Raw genomic sequence first — 23,177 nt, 5'->3', positions numbered from 1 at the left:
CTGAGCCCAGGACAGTAAGACAGGGAGCACAAGGACAGTCCTGGACACAGCGGCCCAGAGGCTAGCTGCCCGGCCCCGCCCTCGTCACTCTGGTCTGGAAAAGGCACTGGGCTTGCACGGACCACACATGCTCAGCTGTGGGGAGATCCACTGGAGAAGGAATTATTCTAGAAAGAGGCACTGGTGCCACCGCGGAACGGAAAACAGAGACCCTCCCTGCCCAAGCCTCCAGGTGAGGAAGGGGCAGCCTGGGTCCAGGGGAGGGTCTGCATTTCTCCCTGGGAAAAGGGCAGGTCAGGGAGAGCTTCCAGGAGGAGGGGGCCTGTGCTCCCTGACAAGCCTAAGATAGTGGACGCGTCCTGGGGTCTTGGGGGAGGCTCCATCCATGACGCCCTCTGCATGACCTTCTGCACCCCACGTGTAACAAGTGCAGGCACACACCCAGACACACCCAGACACACGGCCCAGCCCCAGGCCTTTCTGTAGAAAGTGGGGAGGGAAGAGGTGAAGGTGGGGCAGAGGTAGAGAGAAAATTCAACCTGAGCTGAGAGAGAAAGAAAGGGAGAGACGGGCTTGGCACACTGCAGGGGCACTTTGCTCCTGGCACAACCTACTTGGCTGGTGCCAGCAAGTTCTCAGGTGTCCACAAAGCTCCGGCGCTTGGGAGACTCATAATCCGACACACCCAGACCCCAGTGTGGGAGCGAACCCCAGGGAACCCCGCCGCGGTCTGGGTCACAGGTGTCTGCCGCTAAGGACTCTGAGGGCGGCGGACCAGATGCACCCTCACCTCTCAGTGTGAAGGGAAACCGAGGCCCACCCAGAAGGCAGAGTGTGGTGAGGACCACAGCCCAGGCCTCGGCTGCTGCCCCGCCCCCACCCCGCACCCCCATGCTCAGGGGCCTCCCATCACCCTCCCAGGCGCGCAGCCCCTGGAGGCTCCCAGAGGCCCGCCGGCCCCCTGCCTCCTAAATCCTCCAGGAGCACCCCCTTTCCCTGGCAGGGGCCGCACGCCCTCCCTGGCCCTCTGCACCGGCTTCCGGAGACGCTGTTGTCCACATCGCGGAGCGGGGAGGGAGGGCTCAAGAGTCTGCAAGGGGTCCAGAGGCTGCCCCCTTCCTGGAAGGACCAGGGACCTCGGATGCTCTCTTTTCCTGCAAAGTCCTGGCACCTGCTCCCTCGGACCCCACCTGCAGGGCAGCCCCTCCGCCCCGCTCTGCCGGCGGTGCCCAGACCGAGAAGCCCCTGCTGGAGCCCTGGGTGCTGAGAGCTGTGCACCTCTGTTGACCCCCAGCCTGCCTGTGCGCTCCACCCCGGGGTCCCAGCGAGGATGCGCTCAGACAGTCAGACGCCCTCTCTGGTGCAGACCCCCAGGTCCAGGGCTCACAGGGTGCCCGTTGGGGGCCGTTCCCAGGAGCCCCGGGTCACGCGGGGGAAACTTGGCGGTTCCGGGGGCGCCGAGCTCCACCGCGGGGCCGGCGGTCCCGCCTTACCGTCGGGGTCCCAGGCGGGCTCGCAGCCGGGCCGCGCGGCGGCGAGGACCAGCGTGGTGAGGAGCAGCGGCGGCGGGGGCCGCATGGTGGGCGGCGGGCAGGGCGGCCGGCGAGTGATGTGGCACTCGGGCCGGGGCGCAGCGCCGCTCGGCTCCCACCCCCGCGGGCGCGGAGTCGGGTTACAGCGGCCGCGCCAGGAGCCGCCGGGCGGTGATCGCGCCGCTTCCGGAGGCCGCCGCTCCGCCCCCGGGGGTGAGAGCCCCCTGGGGCTGGGTTCCGCCTCCCACCCGACCTCCGACCTCCGGGTCCCCCGCTGATTCTGACTACTAAACCCCGGTTCCTGGACCGAGGGGGAGCCGGGGAGGCGGGGCCGGCCTGCCCTGGACCCGAATGGCGCGCGGGGCCAGGCCTGCTACCCGCAGCTCCGGGCCTGGGTCCCAGCAGAGAAGTGATGGAGTGTCCACTCCGCCCACCCTGTCACAGGCTGGAGGATGCCCCCGAAGGGTCTCTTCCATGACCTTGGGCCCCCCCTGCCCCACCTCTGAGCCTGCATCCTGCAGACAAGTCCTCTCCCCGCAGGACCTGGGCAGGGGGTCTGACACCCCGTTTTCAGGGTGTCAAAGGGTCCGCAGTGAATCGTGGCAGTCCTCAACCGGGCGCCTTAAAGGAGCCAGTGGACGTTCAGGTGGTGCTTCTCTGGGGTGTCTCCACCCGCCACACGCCCCCCAGATGCGGGGAGCCCAGCACAGACACCCCAACTCCAGGGTGTTGGAGTGCAAACCCCTGTCTGCCCCTGGGGCTGTGAGACAGCCCCTTCCCACTCCCCTCCCCTCCTGCCTGCGTTGCCCGGAGCCATCTGGGCAGGAGGCCTCAGGGGCTGGGAGGAGGGAGGCCCACGACCTCAGCCCCCAGGTGAGGATAAGGTGGTTGCTGGAACCCCTCTCTGCTCCCAGGGTCGGGTCGGCTCTGGGGTTCAGCCAACACCTTTGAAACCGTGCCCTCCACGGAGCTGGACAGGTGCTCACTCTGCTTTCCAGATGTGCACACATCTGCCCGCCAGCAGCTTCACGCAGCCCCACTGCTGTGGTCCAGCCAGCATGTACATCCGTGCGCTGGTGCCTGAGCACTGGGGACGCTGTGGGCCAGACACAGAGGTCTTCAGCCCAACTCCGTCCCCGGGCCAGGTTCCTCCCGAGCTGGGCCCCTGGCTCAGGCCACCTTTGGAGCCAGAAGCCTCTATGGGTCTCCTTTACCAACTGCCCTGCTTGGCAGGGAGGCCAGACCCTGGAATCCCATGACACTCAGTCCTGAGGTGTGGGACGAGCAGCTTAGCCCAGAAGCTGGGGTGGCAGTGAGGTGTACGTGGGCAGAAGGCTTCGATCCATCCTCAGCTTGGAGAAGGAGCCGCTCACTCCACGCGTGTCAGCACCTCCAGAGTCTGGAAGTCTCCGCGCTGCCCTCGGTCCACCAGGACTGCAGCCTCAACCTTCCAGAAACCCCTGGCCTTGCCCTGCCGGTCTCTGGGCACATTCCTTTGACTTCTCCTCTGAGGTCTATGGCCCTGGGTGAACGCAAACCCCAGCTTTCCTGAGTGCCAGCTGGTGGTGCCTGTTCCCGAGGAGGTGTGTTTCCTCCCCCCCATTCCCCTCTCCCACCCCTGTGTGCCAGCGTGGGCACGGATGAGTCTCCTGACTGTCCCCTCCTGCAGGTGGTTCACGTCTAACCCTGAGCCCTTAGCTTCATGCCTCCGATTCCAGCCCTCTCTTCAGGTTGGTTCTTCTGAGCAGTGAATAAAAATAACAGTACAGCTTTAAACCAGAGGCATTTCAGATTGGATGAGAAAGATCATTGTTAGCTGTTGTTGTTTTTAAAGACCCAGGGAGAAGAATTTGGTAATCCCCTCTAGGATCACCCGCTTTCCTCCCCAGTGAAGTTGAAAGGAACAACCTCTTGCAAAATCTTTTTAGCCAAGGGAGTCTGACCCACCAGATGGAGCTTCGGGGACAAGTCAGAAGCAAGGTTAACCCTTTCCAAGGGCCAAATCCTCCCCACCCACTGAATCCCAGCCAGCCAAGTCAGCCCACTGGACAGTGGGCCAGAGGCACGAGACCCACGGTTCAGAATGGGGCAGGTGAGCCAGCAGAGGCAGTGGGGCCTGAGTCCGAGCCAGGGGCCCAGCTGAAGTGGCTGCCTGTGGAATAAGACGCCTTGCGATGAGAAGCCACACGGGGCCTCGGCAAAGAACAGAGACTCTGTTCTCGACAGCAGTGAGCCGTCGCTCGCCTGCCACTTCACCGACTCGCAGCCAGAGACTGACCCCAGCAAGGGGCTCTCGGTGACCAGGCGGGGTTGGCCCAGCAGCCAGGAGCCTATGGGTGATTGGGGGGCCACTCCCTGGTCAGTCCGGAGATACTTTCCTGAGCGCCCCTCTTTCAGTGCCCGGCTGAAGCGCTAAGGTCTGGGGGAACCACCATGACCCCACTCCCACGCAGCCCTCTGCCTAGAGTTGCTGGCGGGGAAGCCGGCAGCCTCCCCCTGTGCCAGGGCATGTGGATCCCGCCCTGTGGGTCTCAGGTCCTCCAGACACCAGAGAACTGAATGCCCCTACCTGCACACGAGGCGCGGGGTCCTCTCGGGGTCATCCCAGAGGCCCAGCCGGGGACCCGCGCTCTAGCTCATGGACAGCTGGCTTCAATCTATGGCAAAGGCAGCGTCTTCTCCTTCCCAGAGAAGTGAGAGACCGTTTGAATCAAGTGTTTATTGGTTCACAAAGTTCTCAGGACAGGACGCCGTTTTGCAGTATGTTTAAGTGCACGTGGAAGGGATCTTTAAAAAAAAAGACCACAAGCCTGGGATGAAAGACAACACAGTGAGTAAGCCACATCAGCTGACAGAGCGAATGTTCTAGAGTGCCAGGCACAGACACGGCTAACAGCACTCCTCCGGGAGGGGCCTGTGCCTGAGCGGCCTTCTAGACAATTCCATGGGGACTCAGGGGAAGGCAGCAGACGGAGAGGAAGACCCGCCCCCTCCAGTAAGTGCTGAGGCATATTCCACGGGACACGATCTCACGAGTCCTCAGTGGATTTAAGGCTGTAAGAGCACATTGTAGCCAGGCAGGGCTGTGCCCAAGTGGCATGGGGTCCAAGCCCCACCGGCTGGCATGTTGCTCCCACCCCAGAGAAGTTCCCAGGAAGAAGAGAGGGTTTAACCTGTAGGTTCACAGCCTGGCCGTGAAGTCACAGACAAGGGGACCACGCTCTCCTTTGCAAGCATTGGGGGTTCCCCAGGGGGCCCCCAAGGGACTCTAGGTCAATGCGCCTACTGTGAACCAGGGCAGTGAGGCGGTCAGCACCTCTCACACCTGCAGCCACCACCCCTCAACCCAGCCCAGGGCTGGAATTATTATGGCTTTCGTTGAACCTCCCGGGTGGTTTGTTTTTAAACTGCTCCCTGACCCCCCTGTCTATAGTTATTATTCCCTCAAATAATTTGCTTTATTTGAATTGCATCTTATAATTTACAAAGCACTTAAATATGTCCTGCTGTGGGGAGGGGCTGGAGAAGCCAGCGGCCAAGGACACCCAGTGAGTTGGAAACGGCTGCAATTGACAGCCTGGCTCCACCGGGCTCTCAACTGTTCCTAACGCCTGAAGCGGCCAAGAGTGCTGACTCGCGTGTGTGCGAGGAGGGGATGAGCGCCTCTCCCTGGCCAGCGCTGCAGGCTTTGCAGGGTCCACGGATGAGGCAAACCGCCCTCAATCACACCGCCCACCCCTGTTTCTGCAGGGGAAGCGTGGGGCCGGCAGGAAGGAAACAGCGATGAACAGGATTGAGGAGGGAATCAGCCCATCCGCTCATTCACTCGCCCACTCACACGGTAGAACCCCGTCCTCTGAGGACCTCCTTCTGTCTGAGCACCCTTCTCTCCTGGCACCGTGAGCCGTGACAGATGGGCACTCAGCTCCTGAACACCGTGCCTTGGGTCCAGCTGGAAACGATGACAGCGGGTGACTCCACCGGGATGGCCCCCTGGACCACTGGGCCGAGGACGAGACTGCCACTCAAACGAAGTCCTGCCCTCTCTGGGCTTCGGGGCCGAGCCGAGGGGCTGCAGTCTGGGAGGGAGGCTTCAGCTCCACCCCACCCCCCCAACTGCTGCCCTGGATGCCTGCGCTCTGCCCGCTGCCATAACTCTCCTGACCACCTTGTGACCATCACCAAAACAGGGGCCTTGAGAGGTGGGGATGGGGCCCACATGCTCTTATATCCTCCTCCGAAAAGACTGGGACCCAGAATTGTTTTACGTCCTTCCCCAGTCAAGACTGGAGAAGGAAATGGCAACCCAGTCCAGGATTCTTGCCTGGAGAATCCCATGGACAGAGGAGCCTGCAGGGGCTATAGTCCATGGGTTCGCAAAGAGTCAGACACGACTGAAACGACTTAGCACGCAGTCAAGATACTGATCCTTTGTAAGAAATAGACCCCGAAGGAGGCAGACAGGATGCCGGTGTGACCAGCGAGTCCAGCCCCCGTGCATCAGGAATAGAATGGGGGAGCACAGGGAGCTGGTGATAAGACTCCCCAGGGGACCCCACCCCTGCCCTCGCTGGAGCCTCCCACCGTGATGTGAGGCACGGGAACCCCAAACTAGCCTCCACAGAATTAGCTCCTTCCCCTGGGCGATGTTAATAACTAGGCTGGAAACAGCAAGTGGCTTGCCTGGGCCGCCCCAGCAGACCCGGAGCAGGGGTGTCACCTTACCTGTAACGACAGCTCTCGCTTTACAGGAGGCCCGCTGAGCACAGGGTGCCTGCCGACCCACCACCTTGAAAGCATCATGAGGGCAAATCCCTGCCCCGGGGCTGCGCTGCAGCTGTGAGCCCAGCCCGCGTGGGCGCCTCCCCTCCGCAGCTGCCGCCCCCAACAACCTCCGCCCTAGGCCGAGCGGCCGTTTCGGGTCCCAAGCAGTGTTCCTGTGGCAGGACCGGTGTCCTGTCTGCTGGGCTCGCGGAGGCCTGGCCCGGCCCTCAGTCTGTGCCCAGAGAGCTGCTGTGGGTGGGCGCTGGGCGTGGGCGTCTCCTCCACAGCAGCCAGGACCTAAGGGGACTGCGGGCAGAGTGGGAGGTCCACGGAGGGGGTCGGCCACTGCCTCGGAACTCGGGCACTTGCCCAGAATTTCTCAGTGGACACCAACGATGCCAAAGTTTAAGAACTGATGGTGACAAAGAACACGCGCTCCACTGGCCTGCTGGGCCGCTGAGTGGGTGGTCTGGCAGTGGTGACCCCCCTTCAGACATGCACACTTAGAGGTTTGGAAGCTTCTAGAACCCCAGACGAGTACAAATGGCAGAGCGGACAGTTGCTGGGTGAGTGGCTCTGAGCCCCAGCGCGGGTGTCCAGGGAGTGGCCTCAAGGGACTGAGTCTTGGAGCAACACAGCTTAGTGTCTGGAAAGAGTTGCCAACTCCAGCTTTTGAAACTCAAGCATCTGTGTTCAGTCGCTCAGTCCTGTCTGACTCTTTGTGACCCCATGGGCTGTAGCCCGCCAGGCTCCTCTTGTCCGTGGGGATTCTCCAGGCAAGAATACTGGAGTGGGTTGCCGTGCCCTCCTCCAGGGGATCTTCCCAACCCAGGGATTGAACCCAGGTTTCCCACATTGCAGGCAGATTCTTTACTGCCCGAGCCACCAGTGAAGCCCAAGAACACTGGAGTGGATTGTCATGCCCTCCTCCAGAGGGATCTTCCTGACCCAGGAATCTAACTGGGGTCTCCTACATGGCAGGCAGATTCTTTACCAGCTGAGCTACCAGGGAGGCCCACAAACACATACACACAGAGAGACACACATGTGTGCATCCATGCACCTGCACACACGTGCTTGCACACACATACATGCACATGTGTGCACGCACAGAGATGATCCCGGGTCAGATAAACTGCTCACCCCCAGAGAAGCCTTCCTTCATCCGCAAAGGCTCCCATGCAGTCTTCTCAGACCAGAGTCCTTGCCAGGTTTCCTGTGAGGAAGCACAGCACCCAGGGTCCAGGAGAAACCCACGCCACATCCCGGAGCCAAGGGCCCCGTGACTCAGTCCTGAACACAGACTCTCACCGAGTGCTCGACAGGGAGGAGAGAGCCTGCCACAGCGAGAACACTGGAGTCCTGCTTGTGGAGAATGTCTGCCTCCTCCAGTGCCTTGCACACCGAACAGCCTGAGGAGACGGTCAGCCTGGGCAGATGGGCTGACCTTGCTGGAGATCCCAGGGGAACTGTGTGTAAACAAAGCCCGGAGCCAGGAACCACATCCTGACCTGCTCTCTCCCCTGGGGCAGCGGCCTGGGTCATGGGTGATCCCGCCTCACGAGGCTGAGGACCATCATCTCCTCCCAGGGAGCCGGGAGGACCACCCGGGGAGTCTGACCACAGCAGGGGCCTGGCCTCAGGGTAAGAAGCCCAAGAACACAGACCCACACGGCCCTCTCCGGGAGACTCTGCCCCAAACGCGCCTCTTCCCCAGTCTCCTGCAAGCTTCAGGACAGGGTCTCCAGGGAATGGTCTGGGAGGAGGTGCAAAGAGACCACTCACCCAACAGGAAGAGTCTTGAGGTCCCAGCCCAGCCATCCACCCCTGTTCCCCGAAACCTATGACCAGGGCATACTGAGTCTCAGGCCGGGGTTGCTCCCAGTTTGCCTAACTTATTTTGAAGACTTCTTAGAATGAGAAAGAGCCAGGTGCCTGCTCAGACAGACCCCGTACCTGCCTATACCTGGGTCAGTCTCCCTGGATGGAGACTGGTGACAACCCAGCCCCAGTGCCTGTGTCAAGAGCTGAGCGGAAGCTGGTGCCTCAGGCATGGAGGAGGGGGCTGTGAATGTTGGCTTCCCTTCGGGGCCCATCTGGAAGAACTCAGAGGCTGATGAGCCAGAGGGCCCCCTCTCCCTGACCCCAGCAGCTCCCAGGTCAGGGGCTGACAGCCAGGGCCCAACGAGTCCTAGACCCACAACCTGTGGGGCAAAGTGGGTGGTGCTGATCTTCCTAGTGCCTAGGAAGCGCCTTCCTAGCTTCCCAGCACCTTCCCCTGGAGGCCCCACTTCTGCTCATGGAGGCAGCTCACACACATGCGCGCGCGCGCACACACACACACACACACACACACACACATATCCTGCAGGGCAAAGAGAGGGCATGGTCGGAGACAGGACTAGAGAGAAGAGCCTGGCGGAGAGCTCGTTGTTTCCTGCTCCCCCTCTAAGCCCCTGCCCACCTCCCTCCCACCCTACTCTTCCTTCAGCCCAGAGGGAACAAAGGTCAAGGTCCCTGAGGGAGGAGCAGACTGACCCCCTCGGTGAGGAGGAGACTCCTGGACTGTCAGGGGCGTGGGGAGGGGGCGGGGTGGGGCAGCGGCTGTGGAAGCTACATGCACAGGAAGGGGAGGCGGCCCCTAGCTGTGACCCCAGCTGGAGAGTCAGTGGGCGCGGGCATGCCAAGCAGTCAGCAGACAGAACCCGGCAAGACCCCCAAACTCCCCCACAAGACTTGAGTTGCCAGTCAGGAAAGGCACCAGCTCAGCAGGGCAGAAATGGGGCCTGTTCAGATCCACACCCAGGAGGGGCGTCCTGACGGCCCCACATCCAGGCAGAAGGAAGACACCCCCTCCCCACCACCCTCTCCACAGGCTCCCTACAGACCTCACAGCTTGGCGCAAAAGCTCCTCTCCACCTCAGATATGTATTTCACAGGCTCAGTGCTGAGAAGACTTTAGGTGTGTGGGCACACGGAGCGTACAAACAAGCCAATGTGGAAACTCGTGAGCAGAGTTCGGGGAAAGCCCGGTTCTGCAACGCCTGAGCCGATGAGGGCACCCGCAGGCTCCTCTGGGCCACCTACCAAGGGAGTAACAGCAGTTCGGATGCTGCCCTCCAGACCTGGTGGGGAGCGCGGCTCTCTGCACCTCCCGTGCGGGGCGAGGACGTCACTGCGGGGAAAGTGGCCACACACCGCTCGCAGCACCTTGATGGAAGCCAGACTGAGCACCGCGAGGAAGCGGCGGGTGAAACCGGTGGCGTGGAAGCCAAGGAAGCCGAGCGCCGCCGGCGTTGGGACACAGACGGCAGGCGCAGCGAGCAGAACGCGAAGGTTCCAGTAGCCCCGCCAAGAGCAGGGGGAGCGCGCGAGGGGTGCGCAGGCCAGCGGTAGAACCCACGCGTGGACCAGCGGCCGGAGCCGGGCGCAGGGCGCCCCCAGCGGGAAACCCACCGCCGGCCCCTGGTCCACGCTCAGTGCCACCACGGTCAGCGCCGCCTTGAAGGCCAAGAAAGTGTCCAGGAGGCCGACGGCCTGGCACGCGCCAGCCTCCACCGGCGACCGCCCGCGCAGCCCGCCGAGCAGCAGGAAGGGCAAGTCCAGCATCGCCGGCAGCCGGTGGCCCGGGGACGGGCTCACCAGGAAGACGCCTGCGGCGAGCGCGCACGCAGTGTGCTTCTGTAGGCGCAGAGCAGCACCAGCGCGCTGGACAGCGGCGGTGCCGCCCACACCGGAGCCAGCAGCCCGGCCAGCAGGGCCTCTCCCCGGCCCTGGGTGCTAGCAGGTCTCCGGGCATCCCGCAGGCGCCAAGGGCGGCAGGGGATCGACCCGGTGCCAGCCGGAGAAAGCGCGGCGGGGAAGCCGGCGCGCCCAGGGAGTCCCAAGATCTGGAGGCGCGTTCGGAGCGGCGGCAAGCGGCATAGTCATGATGTGACCACCTAAACCCAGCCCATAGGACACCCGCTTCTCTGGAACACACAAAGCCAAGTTAAAATGATATTGCATCATGTGGATGGGGTGTCCAAGCAGAGTGGCGCCCTGCCAGAGATGAAATTTGTGAGGTTTTGCTTTGTTTTCCTTTTCTGTAGAGGGAGAATTTATCTGCTTCTTGTGGAGCATGATGTCAGGTAAAACAGCCTAGAAATATTTTATATAAAAGAAACATAAGATTTAGCAGGGCTGCGGAGCTGGGCGACTCCTGGGCGACGGAGCGCAGACGCCGCCGCCCTGGCCGCCGCCCGCGGCGCTGTCCGTGGTGCTGAACGCGCTCGCCATTCCCGCGCCTGGCACCGTCCGGGGCGCTGAAGCTAGGCGGGAGGGCGCGGGGTGCAAGGCGGTACAGAGGTCTCATGGTTGTTGCTTTCTCTTTCCTCCTCCCCTGGTAGAGTTGGCGGGAGGGGGCTCTGCGCCGGTCTGCTCTGGACCAGGTGGGTCCTTGCTGTGGTCACTTCTTCACGGGAGGCTCCGCGGTAACCCACGCACGGTTGACATGCTAGCCAGCCAGTCAGCTCCTCCTCCAATGCCCGTCACCATGCGCCTCACCCTCCTCTACGCTGGCACCAAACTGGTGGTGTTTGTGGAGTGTTCTGAGCTAGGGAGAATGAAGGGCAGGGATCTGGGCAGGGCGGGCAGAGGGTGTTACATGGAGGGAGTTAGAGAAAGTACGCACTGGCCAGGTCGTGTTCCCCTTCCCCAATCCCCACCCAGCTCAGGGTCAGAGACTGCATCCATGCTTGTTGAATCGAGAAGTGTGGCAAAAAGTGGAAACAGGATTGGAGGGGCAGTGAGGGGAGGAGGGAGATTAGGAAGGGAAGGTAGAGAGGAGGACCTTCGGGTACAGAGCGGGGAGGAGGAGAAAGGCAGTGGGAGAGAGGGCGACAACTTGGGAGGGCGGTGCCCACGTCCTGCCATCTGGAAACACTTTTGGAGCTGCTTCTGTGGCTCTTGGGGCCCCTGGGAGGGGGATCTTTCTCTCCCCCATCTCCTCTGACCCTTGTTGGCTTCTGAACCTAGTCACCCTGTAGGAATCTTCCAATCCCTTCAATGGCCAGCTAGCAGGGCAAGGATGAGGGAAGGTGTGTGGAGGCCCCTGGGTCCAAGAACCCTCTTAGCATCTTCTCTGCAGTGGCAGCTCCAGCGTAGGAGCCAGAAGCCAGACCTTCATCTCAGCTTTCCCCATCCTGTCTTACCCATCCTCACTCAGAGGCTCTGGCAGCCTAAGCTTTTCTGAAGAACAGAGCATGGCTAGTGGGGAGGGAGCTCACCCTCCTGGGGGTATCTTCCTGGTGCCAGTGCTGTAAAGGCTGGAGAGAAGGCAGGGGACTGGAGGAAGCAGCAGGGCAGACTGGTCCCATCACCCCACCACCTAACGTCGGCAATTCACTTGACCTCTTGGGCTTCCTTTTCTCAAGTGTGTAATGGATATTAACAGCTAGTAATTGCATCTGCTTTGTCGATTTTGAACTGTGGTATTGGAGAAGACACTTGAGAGTCCCTTGGACTGCAAGGAGATCCAACCAGTCCATCCTGAAGGAAATCATTCCTGAATTTTCATTTGAAGGACTGATGCTGAAGCTGAAATTCCAATACTTTGGCCATCCGATTTGAAGAGCTGACTCATTTGAAAAGACCTTGATACTGGGAAAGATTGAGGCGGGGAGGAGAAGGGGAAGACAGAGGATGAGATGGTTGGATAGCAACCAGCTCAATGGACATGAGTTTGAGTAAACTCCGGGAGTTGGTGATGGACAGGGAGGCCTGGCGTGCTGCAGTCCATGGGGTTGCAAAGAGTCAGACACGACTGAGTGACTGAACTGAACTGAGTGTGTGTAAAGGATCATACGGACCCTACACACACTTTGGAGATTAAACAAGAGACCTCCCCTGCGAGTGACAGTAGTCCAAGACGGGACCTCCCTGCCCACAGGCATCTGCACACTCGAAGCACGTCTACATGGAAGGCCACAAAGCAGAACACCACAAGGCTGGGAAACAGCCCCATGCCAGGCTGGGAACCAGCCACAGATGCCTGGAACCTCAATCCCCATGCGATCTGGTTCCCTGGTGTCAGAGGAGCCCCCTCACTTCTGTTTCCAAGAAAACAGACTCAGTGTGGGAAGAAGCGGGGAACAGAGACGAGGCAGCCACTCTCCCTTCCTCCGCCTCCCTCCTTTCTGCACACACACCATTTAGCAAGTGGCCGTCACTTCATCCGGGTTGGGGTTTAACCTCTGGGGAGGGTCTCAGTCCATGCAGGCCGCTATGAGAGAACACACAGACCACGTGGTTCATAGACACACGGATCTATTTCTCCCGGGTCTGGAGGGTGGAGCACGGCCGGGGTCTCTCTTCTGAGTTGCAGGCATCTGGTGTCTTCACCTCTGCGGGGAGAGACGGAGCTTGGCAGGGTCTCTCTTGTAACAACACGAGTCCTGTGGTGGGGGGGTGGTCCTGAAAGTCCCCCCTTCTGATACCACACTTTGGAAGTTAGAGTTTGAATGCATGAATCTGGGGGGGATGCAAACTTTCAGATCACAGCCCTTGGAGACGTGGGCTATATTTCCACTGGAGCTCCTTGTAAAGAAAATGAAGAGCTGCGGAGAGTAGGAAGGAGGTGGTGTGTGAGGCTACAGGAAGCCCTCAACCTGAGACTCATCTCCATGGAAACGGGATTTTAAACGGACACTTCACTTGTTCCTGCATTTGTTCATTCAGGACATTTCTGATGTTGGTCTGAAGACGTGAATGGACAACATAAGAGCCCAATGACATGAAGGTGGTGGCACAGTGGTGATGGTGATTATGGTGGTCTTGTTCTGATGGGCGGGGCCATGCTCAGTAAATCTTTAATCCAATTTTCTGTTGATGGTTAGGGCTGTGTTCCCTCCCTGTTGTTTGACCTGAGGCCATATGGTAGGGGTAATGATGGTAATGGTGATCTCCTTCAAAAGGACTTACAACAAAGGTCCGTCTAGTCAAAGCTCTGGTCTTTCCAGCAGTCATGTATGGATGTGAAAGTTGGACTATGAAGAAAGCTGAGCACAGAAGAATTGATGCTTTTGAACTGTGGTGTTGGAGAAGACTCTTGAGAGGCCCTTGGATTGCAAGGAGATCCAACCAGTCCATCCTAAAGGAAATCAGTCCTGAGTATTCATTAGAGGGACTAATGCTGAAGCTGAAGCTCCAATACTTTAGCCACCTGATGTGAAGAACTGACTCGTTGGAAAAGACCCTGATGCTGGGAAAGATTGAAGGCAGGAGGAGAAGGGAACAGCAGAGGATGAGGTGGTTGGATGGCATCACCCACTCGATGAACGTGAGTTTGAGCAAGCTCCGGAGTTGGTGATGGACGGGGAGGCCTGGCGTGCTGCAGTCCATGGGGTCGCAAAGAGTCGGACACGACTGAGAGACTGAACTGAACTGACTGTGGACTTTAACCACATTTGCAAACACCTTCACAGCAAAATCTAGGTTTGCGTTTGACCTAACAGCTAGAATCTATAGCCTAGCCAGGATGACACATGACACCGGCCATCACAACAGACGCCAAGTTCAGCCAATGGTGAGAGGCCACACGCGCCTCATCAGAGTCAGAACAGCCAAGGCGCTGTCTTTGGTGGCCCAGCTGTCTCCCCGACTAGCCCCTCGAGGCTGAGGTTTGCGCCTGGATCTTCCCTCCATCCTAGGAGGCGAGGGGTTCCAGGAGACGCTGCCCTCAAATGTGCAGGTGGCACCTGCCAGGCCCAGAGCTCTGGGCAGGCCCCGGTACCCACAGCAAATTGGGAGAAGCTCAGGTCTCTTAATTTGTCTTAATTGCCCCATTCCCTGCTAAGGATGGGCCTTATTCCCAGATGCCCTGTGACACCACTCCATCCATCTCTGAGCTCCAGAGATATATCTTTCCTCCCATCCCCCCATCAACACATGCCTGCCCAGTCCCGTCCCTGAGACCTGGCTCAGTGGTGGCTGACGCAGAGCCCCCATGAGCCCTCCCCACCCACTTTCTAATGTGGGGTCCCCTCAGTGCCTTCTTGGGGAGCTTCAGGGTCCTGACCCACAGGGCAGCCCGAGGTGTGGAGGGGATGCTGGAGTCCAAGCTGAAACTGAGCAGGACCCCAGGACGCCTTCCCAGGAACCCTGCCTCCTGTTTGTGGAAAAGCTTTAGCCGCCTGGCCTTCCTCGAGTTCCAAAGAGCAAATTCAGTCAAATGGCGAGGAAAACTGCAATGAAACAACAGGGTCAAGCAAGACAAAAAACCCAGTTTAGCCGTAAAAGCGAAGTCTAGGGCCTTTCGCTCCTCAGATGACATCCTGAGCTGCGTCCTTGAGCTGTTCTGCAGATGCTGAAACCCCTCCAGGGGAGAGACGTGAACTGCAGGCTGCCCACCAGCCTGCAGACCCCAGACTGTTTGGAAGCTGAAGGTGATGGCTGAGATTCCCGAGGAACCACCCCTTTACCTCTCCGTCAACCAGTTGGAGAATTGTGCACAAGCTGGTCACAGCTTACCCTTCCTCAGATTACCTTTAAAAGCCCTTCCCTGAAACCCATCGGGGAGTCCAGGTCTTTTGAACATGAGCTGCCTGTCTGTCCACCTGTCAGTAGGAAAAAAACAAGCCAAGCTCTGTGTTGAACTAGTAATCCTGGGAAGGAGTGGGGTGAGCTGACCCCCAGCTCTCGTTCAACCACACTCTCACTGAATAACCACCCACTGAGCCCCCGCTCTGGGCCAGGCACCCTCAGGGCCCCAGCACCTACACAGCAGCATTGACCTCAGGGTCTACACCAACACATCACAGAACCATGGCTGCTGACTTCCTTCCAGGAGGGGCAGAGGCAGACCCCAACCATGCAGGGAGGCGCGAACTGGAGAGGAGCAGACGGGGGCATCAGGGCAAGGTCTTAGAGGGAGGGGCATCTGGGTCAGGGGCTTAGCCAGGTGAAGACGTAGAGTGTTCTCGGCAACGGGGAGAGCGTGCCCACAAGAAACTGTCCGAGAGGCGCCGTAAAGTGAAGGTGAAGGCGCTCAGTCGTGTCTGACTCTTTGTGGCCCCGTGGACTGTGGCCTACCAGGCTCCTCCGACCGTGGGATTCTCCAGGCAAGAATACTGGAGTGGACTGCCATTTCTTTCTCCAGGGGATCATCCCGACCCAGAGATTGAACCCAGGTCTCCCGCATTGCAGGAAGATGCTTTACCCTCTGAGCCACCAGGGAAGCCCATAGCATGTCAGAAATTGGGCTTAATATCCAAAGTTGGGAGGGGTCTTGCTTTAAAGGGCTCCTTCAGCTGTGGTGCCAAAGGTGGGTTGGAGGGGGCAGGGGAGCCCCCAAGCTCCCTCCCTGAGAGTAGGGAGAGAAGTGACCCTACCTGGCTGGTGAGAAGAGAGGACCTGAGAGCTGGCAGGGAAAGAAAGTCATGAGTCCCATTTCACTGATAAGAGAATTGAAGCCAGCAGGACCCTACCACCACAGCCACACACACCATCTTGGCTTCCTTTCCATCATATTGGCTCTGGGACACGTCACTTATCTCTCTACACCTCAAGAGAGAGCTGTGCTGTTGGAGAAGACCCTTGAGAACCCCCTGGACTGCAGGGAGATCCAACCAGTCCATCCTAAAGGAGATCAGTCCTGAATATTCATTGGAACGACTGATGCTGAAGCTGAAAGTCCAGTAATTTGGCCAGCTGATGCAAAGAACTGACTCGTTAGAAAAGACCCTGATGCTGGGAATGATTGAAGGCAGGGGGAGAAGGGGACGACAGAGGATGAGATGGTTGGACGGCATCACTGACTCGATGGACATGAGTTTGAGTAAACTCCGGGGGTTGGTGATGGACAGGGAGGCCTGGCGTGCTGCCGTCCATGGGGTCGCAAGAGTCGGACACGACTGAGTGACTGAACTGAACTGAACTGAACACATCAAGAAGGCCTGGCTCTCTGAAAACCTTCGGGAGGCTTGAAGTTCTTTTCTGGAGCCTGCTTTCTGCCTCCTCACAGAAGGCAGTGGGCACCCCCGCCCCGCGGTGAGGAGAAGGGATGCCGGGACTCCAGCCAGCAGCCATGTTCCCATCACTCCTGCGCCCTGACCCTGAAGCCCGGTCTAGCGAGGAGGAATGCTCAGAAAGTTTCAAAGGGATGAAAAATACTCGGAAAGTCTGGCAGTAAACAAAGGGGAATGAGAGAGACAGATACAAACGCCAGTAAAATGTAACTGCAGGAAATATCATCCCAACTTCCTAACGAACAGGTTGCGCAAGAAGAAAGGAAAGACTGCTTCCTCATCACTGGCTGGGAACATTGCTTCCCAGAGGAGTGGGAGACCATCCCACCAGAGGTTATAAAGAGGCTTTGTCCTTGGCACAGAAGTCCAGGCTTTTGGCGCCAGGAGACGGTGGTGTGGCTTCAGAGGTGTGGACGCGCAGAAGTCCAGGGCCGCTCAGCACACGGACCTGGAGACGCTCGTTCCCACATAAGCGGAGGCCGGAAGCCAGAAAGCCACGGCGCGGGTTGACACTTAGGGCTCGGGGAGTCTGTCCAGGCCTCTCTCTGCGTTCGCAGAAAGAGAGGATACGGGGTCACGTACCCCACACTGTGGTAGGATCTCACTGTGAACCTAGGTCCGTGTGCGTGGCGGCACGTGGAGGTGCTGGGGGTGATTTGTGTGAACCCAGAAACCTCTGACGGGAGGCTCACCGAAAGTTCCCACGTTGGTTTCTCTAGGAACTGGACGTGGTCTGCTTTTTAAAGATCCTTTCTAATCTCCTGTACATTTCCTTGTACGTCTTATTTTTAAAAAATTCTATTTTAAAACAAAACCAAAAATGCTCTTTTCCAAACAATTCTTTACAAAATCACCCAGAGAGAAGCCTCGGGAGAATATGCATCCATTCTTTTATCACCTGCATTGAAGCCCAGCTTGAGGGCGCTTCCTCTGCAGCCCAAGTGATGGGTAGCCAGACGCCCCTGCCAAAGCCTGCTTCTCCCAGCAGCCCCTCCCAGTGCAGGCCTGCCCTGGGGGTGGGAGATGGCGGGAGTGGGGTGGGGGTGGGAGATGGCGGGGGTGGGGTGGGAGTGGGGGTGCTCCAAGAACGGGCAGTTCTGAAAATTCAGTCCACAGAGCTTGGGCTGGGTGGGGGTTGGGAGGCCTGGAAATGAGCCGGGCCCTGGGGTGACTCCTGCGAGGACAGGTGAGTGGGACTTCATGTGAACATCGGGCTTCCAGGTCCTGTTTAGTTTCGTGTTTGTTGCCTGCACTGCCTAAGAAATTGTTGTTGGTGCTCAGTCGTGTCTGACTCTCTGCGACCCCACGGACGGCAGCGCGCCAGGCCTCCCTGTCCTTCACCAACTCCCGGAGCTGCTCAAACTCATGTTCATTCTCTCAGTGATGCCATCCAACCAGCTCGTCCTCTGGCGTCCCCTTCTCCTCCTGCCCTCAATCTTTCCCAGCATCAGGGTCTTTTCCAGTGAGTCGGCTCTTTGCATCAGGTGGGCAAAGTATTAGAGCTTCAGCATCAGTCCTTTCCATGAATACTCAGGACTGATCTCCTTTAGGATGGACTGGTCTGATCTCCTTGACGTCCAAGGGACTCTCGAGAGTCTTCTCCAGCAACACAGTTTGAAACCATCAACTCTTTGGCGCTCAGCTTTCTTTGTGGTCCAGCTCTCACATCCATGCATGACCACAGGAAAACCACAGCTCATATCCTCATTATCTCTATCTCAGTGATGAGAAGTCCACGCAGGGCTTAGCTGGGTCCTGGGCTCAGAGTCTCATGCAGCCAGAATGTGGTCTCCCTGGAACGCAGGGTCCTTTTCTGCGCTCACAGGGTTGTGTACCAGAGGGCTCACTCTCCATCCTGGCCACGTGGTCCTCCACCTCCAGAGCCAGTTACACAGAGCATCCCTCCCGTAGGAGCCCTCTCTTCGGGAAGAGCCTTGATGAAGTCAAGCCCAGGTAGGTGCACCCCGTTTCTTGAAGTCAGGAGTGCAATCCATCAGATTCATGGGCCCGGCCCACATTCTAGGGGAGCTGATCATCTCGGCGTGCACACCAGGGGCGGGATCTTGGGGCTACCTTAGGACTCTGCCTTCCTCACCCACCACGCCCGCATGCAGCCTCGTCCTCACCCCGAGCACTAGGCAGGGATCACAGCCCCCAGCAGAGCCTGCCCAAGTTCTCAGCCACTTAGGCATAATCAGCAGAGCTGCAGTCAGTGCTCGTCTTTAGCCTGGCCCTGCAGCACCGGCTGCTGCTCTGCCTCCACGCAGCTGCCTCCAGTGCTGACCTGGCCTGGCCAGGCAGGGAGGTCAGGGCCAGGAGGTCAGAAGGCAGTGTAATTGCAGAAACCTGGGCCCCGGGACCTGGCTGAGGAGGACATGGTCCAAGATCCTCACTGCGGGCCACCTGCACCCCTGAGACCACCTGTGCCCCTGAGACCACACTGACTGCCTGGAAGGCGCCCAGAACACCTCCTCTCCCGTTTTTCAAGAGCCGGAGGCCCTCCTGGAAGGGGCAGCTAATGCAGGAAACAGCTGGCCTGGAGGCTTGGCCCCGCTGGACAGCTGAGGTGGCAGCCTGGCCTGGCTCCCTGGGGCTCACTCCAGCCCAGCTGCCCTGGAATCTGGGCCAGGCCCCAGCTCTGCGGTTTTGGATGTTACAGCGTGCCCTTGGCTTTGGCCCATAAAACGATCCCGTCCTCGTTTTATGGGCAGGACACGGGGGCCTGAGGGTCTTTTCCTTACACGCACTTCTCTTTCAGTCTTCACCACCACCCTGGAAGAAGGGACTCATCCCTTTTCAAGCCCCAGAAAGCAGACCCCCTGGGGGCGATGGGGAAACTGGAGGCCTCAGGCGAGTTACTGGTAAGTATCGGGGTCTCACTTGTGGTCAGGCACTGCCCCCAGGCTGGCCACGGCTGGGCCCGGGGCAGAGAGCAGACCCACCGTGGCTCCCACCTTCAGGCACTAACAGCAGAAATGCTGGTGCAGCTGGGGGTGCTGCGGGGCCAGAGACCCCTCCACCAGCAGCAAGTTTGATGACGAGCAGCCCCAGACTTCACTGGCCACTTGGAGACCTCTCTGTACATCACTTGGAGGTAAAAGGCACCCCAGTTTGGCAGATCTGGTCCCCTTCAGCCCAGATAGACCTTGTCCTCTGTGTTTCCTGGAGACCACCCCACCTCTAGGAGTGGAGACCCCCAGGAATCTGCCTCTGCTCACTTCCCGCCGGCTTGGGCCCTGCCAGGAGTGGACTTGAAGATCTCAGCTGAGCCCTGACCCTCAGCCTCCCACCTCCCCTGCATGGCTCCTTCCCAGTAGCCACCACTGAAGCTCCCCATGAGGCTCCCCTGAGTCCCTCCCATCCAGGGCAGCCCTGTCCTCCCACCACCCCCAAATCCTCGGAGCACCTGTGACTCCTCCCACTCCCTTCTCCTTGGACATCAGCTTTCATTTGGATGCCTCCAAGCATGGGGAACTCACTTACGTATAAGGGAGCTCAGCCCCTCTTTTGAGTGTTTGGGAACATCTTCCTCTTATCCACAAGTCTTGGCACATGCCAGGCCCTCTGCCAGTCCATTCCAGGTTCCACTGTGCATGCTGGTTCTGACCTTCTTCAGATCTCACCTCCAGGAAATCACAGACCCTTCTTCAACCTGGAGGATGTGGGCCAACAATTCCATACACCCCACACCCTGTCATGCCACTGCTCACAGGAGGCTCCCCACTGAACTCTGGGCACAGGTTTCATATCTTAACAGCACCATGCCCCATACAAGGCTCCAAGCTGCACCCCCCAAACCCCAATCATTAGTTCACATTCTCCCTGTGAGAGCCACCCAGAAAGTCTCAAGTTTTGATTCCCAAGCAGAAAATAGCCAGCTTTCCTGCATGCACACCCCTCCCCTTCCCAGAGGAACTGGCATTCATAAGCCAGGAGCCAAGCATGTCTGGCCACCAGCAAGGCAGTCTTCCCAATAGAAGAACTAAGTGGACATACACAGCCCCCATTTTATAGACAGGGCAGTTGTGTCTGAGTTTTTTACTTGATAATGAAAGTCAAGACACCAGTTAGGATTTTGCTTAGCTGCATAAGAGAGAAACCCATGTCTACAGCTCAACAAGAGAGAGGTTTAATCTCTCCCATATGAAAGTCCAAAGGAAGAAAAATCAGGGGCAGTAGGCAGCTCCATGGTCATCAGGGACCCAAGCACCATCCTTTGTTTTGCTATCCTTAGACAATGACTTACATCGTCAAGATCTCCTCCTGGCCCAAAATGACTGCTGGAGCTCCAGCCATTGCATTCTGATTCCAGGCAGAAAGCAAAAAGAAGAGGAAAGGAAGGAAAGAAGATATAGACAAATAGCCTGTACCTTTTTAAAATTATTTATTTTTGTCTGTGCTGGGTCCCTCTTGTTGTGCAGGCTTTTCTCTAGTTGCAGAGAGCAGGGGCTACTCTCTAGCTGTGGTGCACAGGCTCCTCATTGTGGGGGCTTCTCTTGGTGCAGAGCATGGGTTTTAGGGTGTGAGGGTTTCAGCAGTCATGGCACATGGGCTCAGTAGTTGCCAAAACTGGGCTCTAGAGCACAGGCTCAATAGCTGTGGCACGTGGCTTTGTTGCTCCAAAACTTGTGGAAGCTAGGAAATGGAGTATTTGGATAGTATATTACCTCTGTGCTGGGCACTTGCTGCTCTGCTCCTAGTCTCACTCCTGCTCTGTGTCATGGGGACATTTCTCAGGTCCCCAAGCCAGGAGGCCTCCAGGTAGGCTCCAGCAGTGGGCGATGTGGAGGGGGGAGGGGTAGGTGGAGAAGCAACTCTGTGCTATTCTGGTTTCACTCAGCGTCTCTGGGCACCTGAGGTGACGGCAGTGATAGCCTCAGCAGTGGTTTGCACACATCAAGGTAGCACTTCTTTGGTGGACCCAGAGCTGGCTGTGATAGCATCTCCACTGCAGGCACGAACTCGGGCTCAGTCCAGCCTCTGATCCCAGGCATCACCTCCTTCTCCCCAGATCCTCTAACCCTTACACTGTGACCAGCACCTTGCCTTCAGTTCCTTCCATTTGAATACCTGATGGGCTTCTGTTTCCCAGACCAGGGAACTGCAAATCAGCTTCTCACAACTGCTGAGGTTGTTTTAAGTCCAGACAGCTACAAACAAGGGCTCACAATGAAATTAGAAAACCCCAAGTGTTTCTGCATGCCTGGGACCTCAGGGAACCAGGAAAGCCCAGAGACATCACAAAGAGGAAGGAACTTAGCTTCTGACACCATACCACTGTTTCTGAACCCTCAGCTCACCCCTGGACTGCATGTATGTGGAGCTGATCTACATCAAGTAGTAGGTGGCTGAGAATGATAATGGTGGTGGCTGAGCTGGACAGTGAAAAAGCTGGCTTAAAATTCAACACTCAAAACAAAGATCACGGCATCCGGTCCCATCACTTCATGACAAATAGATAGAGAAACAGTGGAAATAGTGGCAGACTTTATTTTCTTGGGCTCCAAAATCACTGTGGACAGTGACCACAGCCATGAAATTAAAAGACACTTGCTCCTTGGAAGGAAAGCTATGACAAACTTAGACAGCATATTCAAAAGTAGACCTGCCACTTTGCTGACAAAGATCTATATAGTCAAAGCTATGGTTTTTCCAGTATGTATGGATGTGAGAGTTGGACCATAAAGAAAACTGAGCACCAAAGAATTGATGCTTGTGAACTGTGGTGTTGGAGAAGACTCTTGAGAGTCTCTGGGACTGCAAGGAGATCAAACCAGCCCATCCTAAAGGAGATCAGTCCAATATTCATTGGAAGGACTGATGCTGAAGCTGAAGGTCCAATACTTTGGCCACCTGATGTGAAGAGCTGATTCATTGAAAAAGACCCTGATGCTGGGAAAGATTGAAGGCAGGAGAAGGGGACGACAGAGGATGAGCTGGCTGGATGGCATCACCGAATCAATGGACATGAGTTTGAGCAAACTGCAGGAGTAGGTGATAGACAGGGAAGCCTGGCGTGCTGCAGTCCACGGGGTTGCAAAGAGTCAGACACGACCGAACCCCTGAACTGACTGACTGCCTCTCAGGTCACGGATTGGCCACTGGGTGGTGCACACACAGGATCAGTCACTGCAAAAACTGAGAACAGAACTGATGTTAAATCCGTGACTTACAGAAAGCTGGTGGGTCCTGTGAGCTGGACCCAGCTGCACCCATTGCTGATATAACAAAATTATCAACATTCTATGCAGGATTTAAGCAAGACCCAGAGTCTCATAACTTAGTATTCTAAACGTCCAGGATACAATCCAGAATTACTTGGCATACAAAGAACCAGGAAAATTTCAGCTTGCCTAGGAAGAGACCACCAACAGATTATGAAGATTCCAAGATGTCATAACTGTCTGATTAAAACTTCAAAGCAAGTATTGCAAAAAATAACTCAAGAAGAAAAGATGAACACTACTCAAGTGAAAGGAAAGAATACAAATCTAGACAAAGAAATAGAAGATATAAAGAAGAGCTAGATGAAAATATTAGAGCTGAAAGAAAATTTTGCAAAATAAAAAACTCATTGCACGTGCTCAGTAGCAGAATGGACATGACGGGAGAATACGCCAGTGAACCTGATGATAGAGCAATGAAAATTATCCAATATGGACAAAAGAGATAAAGGAGATTTTAAAATGAACATAAAGTTCAATTCTCTTCCATGATGAATTCGCTTAACGAGCTGGGACAGAACCTGGTGAAGGACGTGTCCGAGACAAGCACGGCCATCACCCTGCTCAGTGGTGAAGACTGGATGCTTTCCCCTCAGATCAGCAACAAAGTAAGAGCATCACCTTCACTGAACACCATCCTAGAGGTTCTAGCA

The 23,177-nt window shown here is 57.5% G+C and overlaps 1 protein-coding gene across 1 annotated transcript in view; it reads right to left on the bottom strand.

The window, feature by feature from the left end:
* Nucleotides 1-1,644, bottom strand: part of CPZ (carboxypeptidase Z) — a 28,849-nt gene extending 27,205 nt beyond the window's left edge. The window contains exon 1 of the mRNA XM_055434526.2: nt 1,494-1,644. Within this exon, the coding sequence (XP_055290501.2) occupies nt 1,494-1,578 (85 nt within the window). The 5' untranslated portion in view covers nt 1,579-1,644. The remainder of the gene's footprint in view (nt 1-1,493) is intronic.
* Nucleotides 1,645-23,177: the final 21,533 nt, after the last annotated feature.

The sequence above is a fragment of the Moschus berezovskii genome, chromosome 5, assembly GCF_049115385.1.
Source record: "Moschus berezovskii isolate FMDL1 chromosome 5, NW_MosBer_1.0, whole genome shotgun sequence".
NCBI classification, from domain to species: Eukaryota; Metazoa; Chordata; class Mammalia; order Artiodactyla; family Moschidae; genus Moschus; species Moschus berezovskii.
The sequence above is the reverse complement of the archived record's forward strand: the minus strand, read 5'-3'. Positions and strand labels throughout refer to the sequence as shown.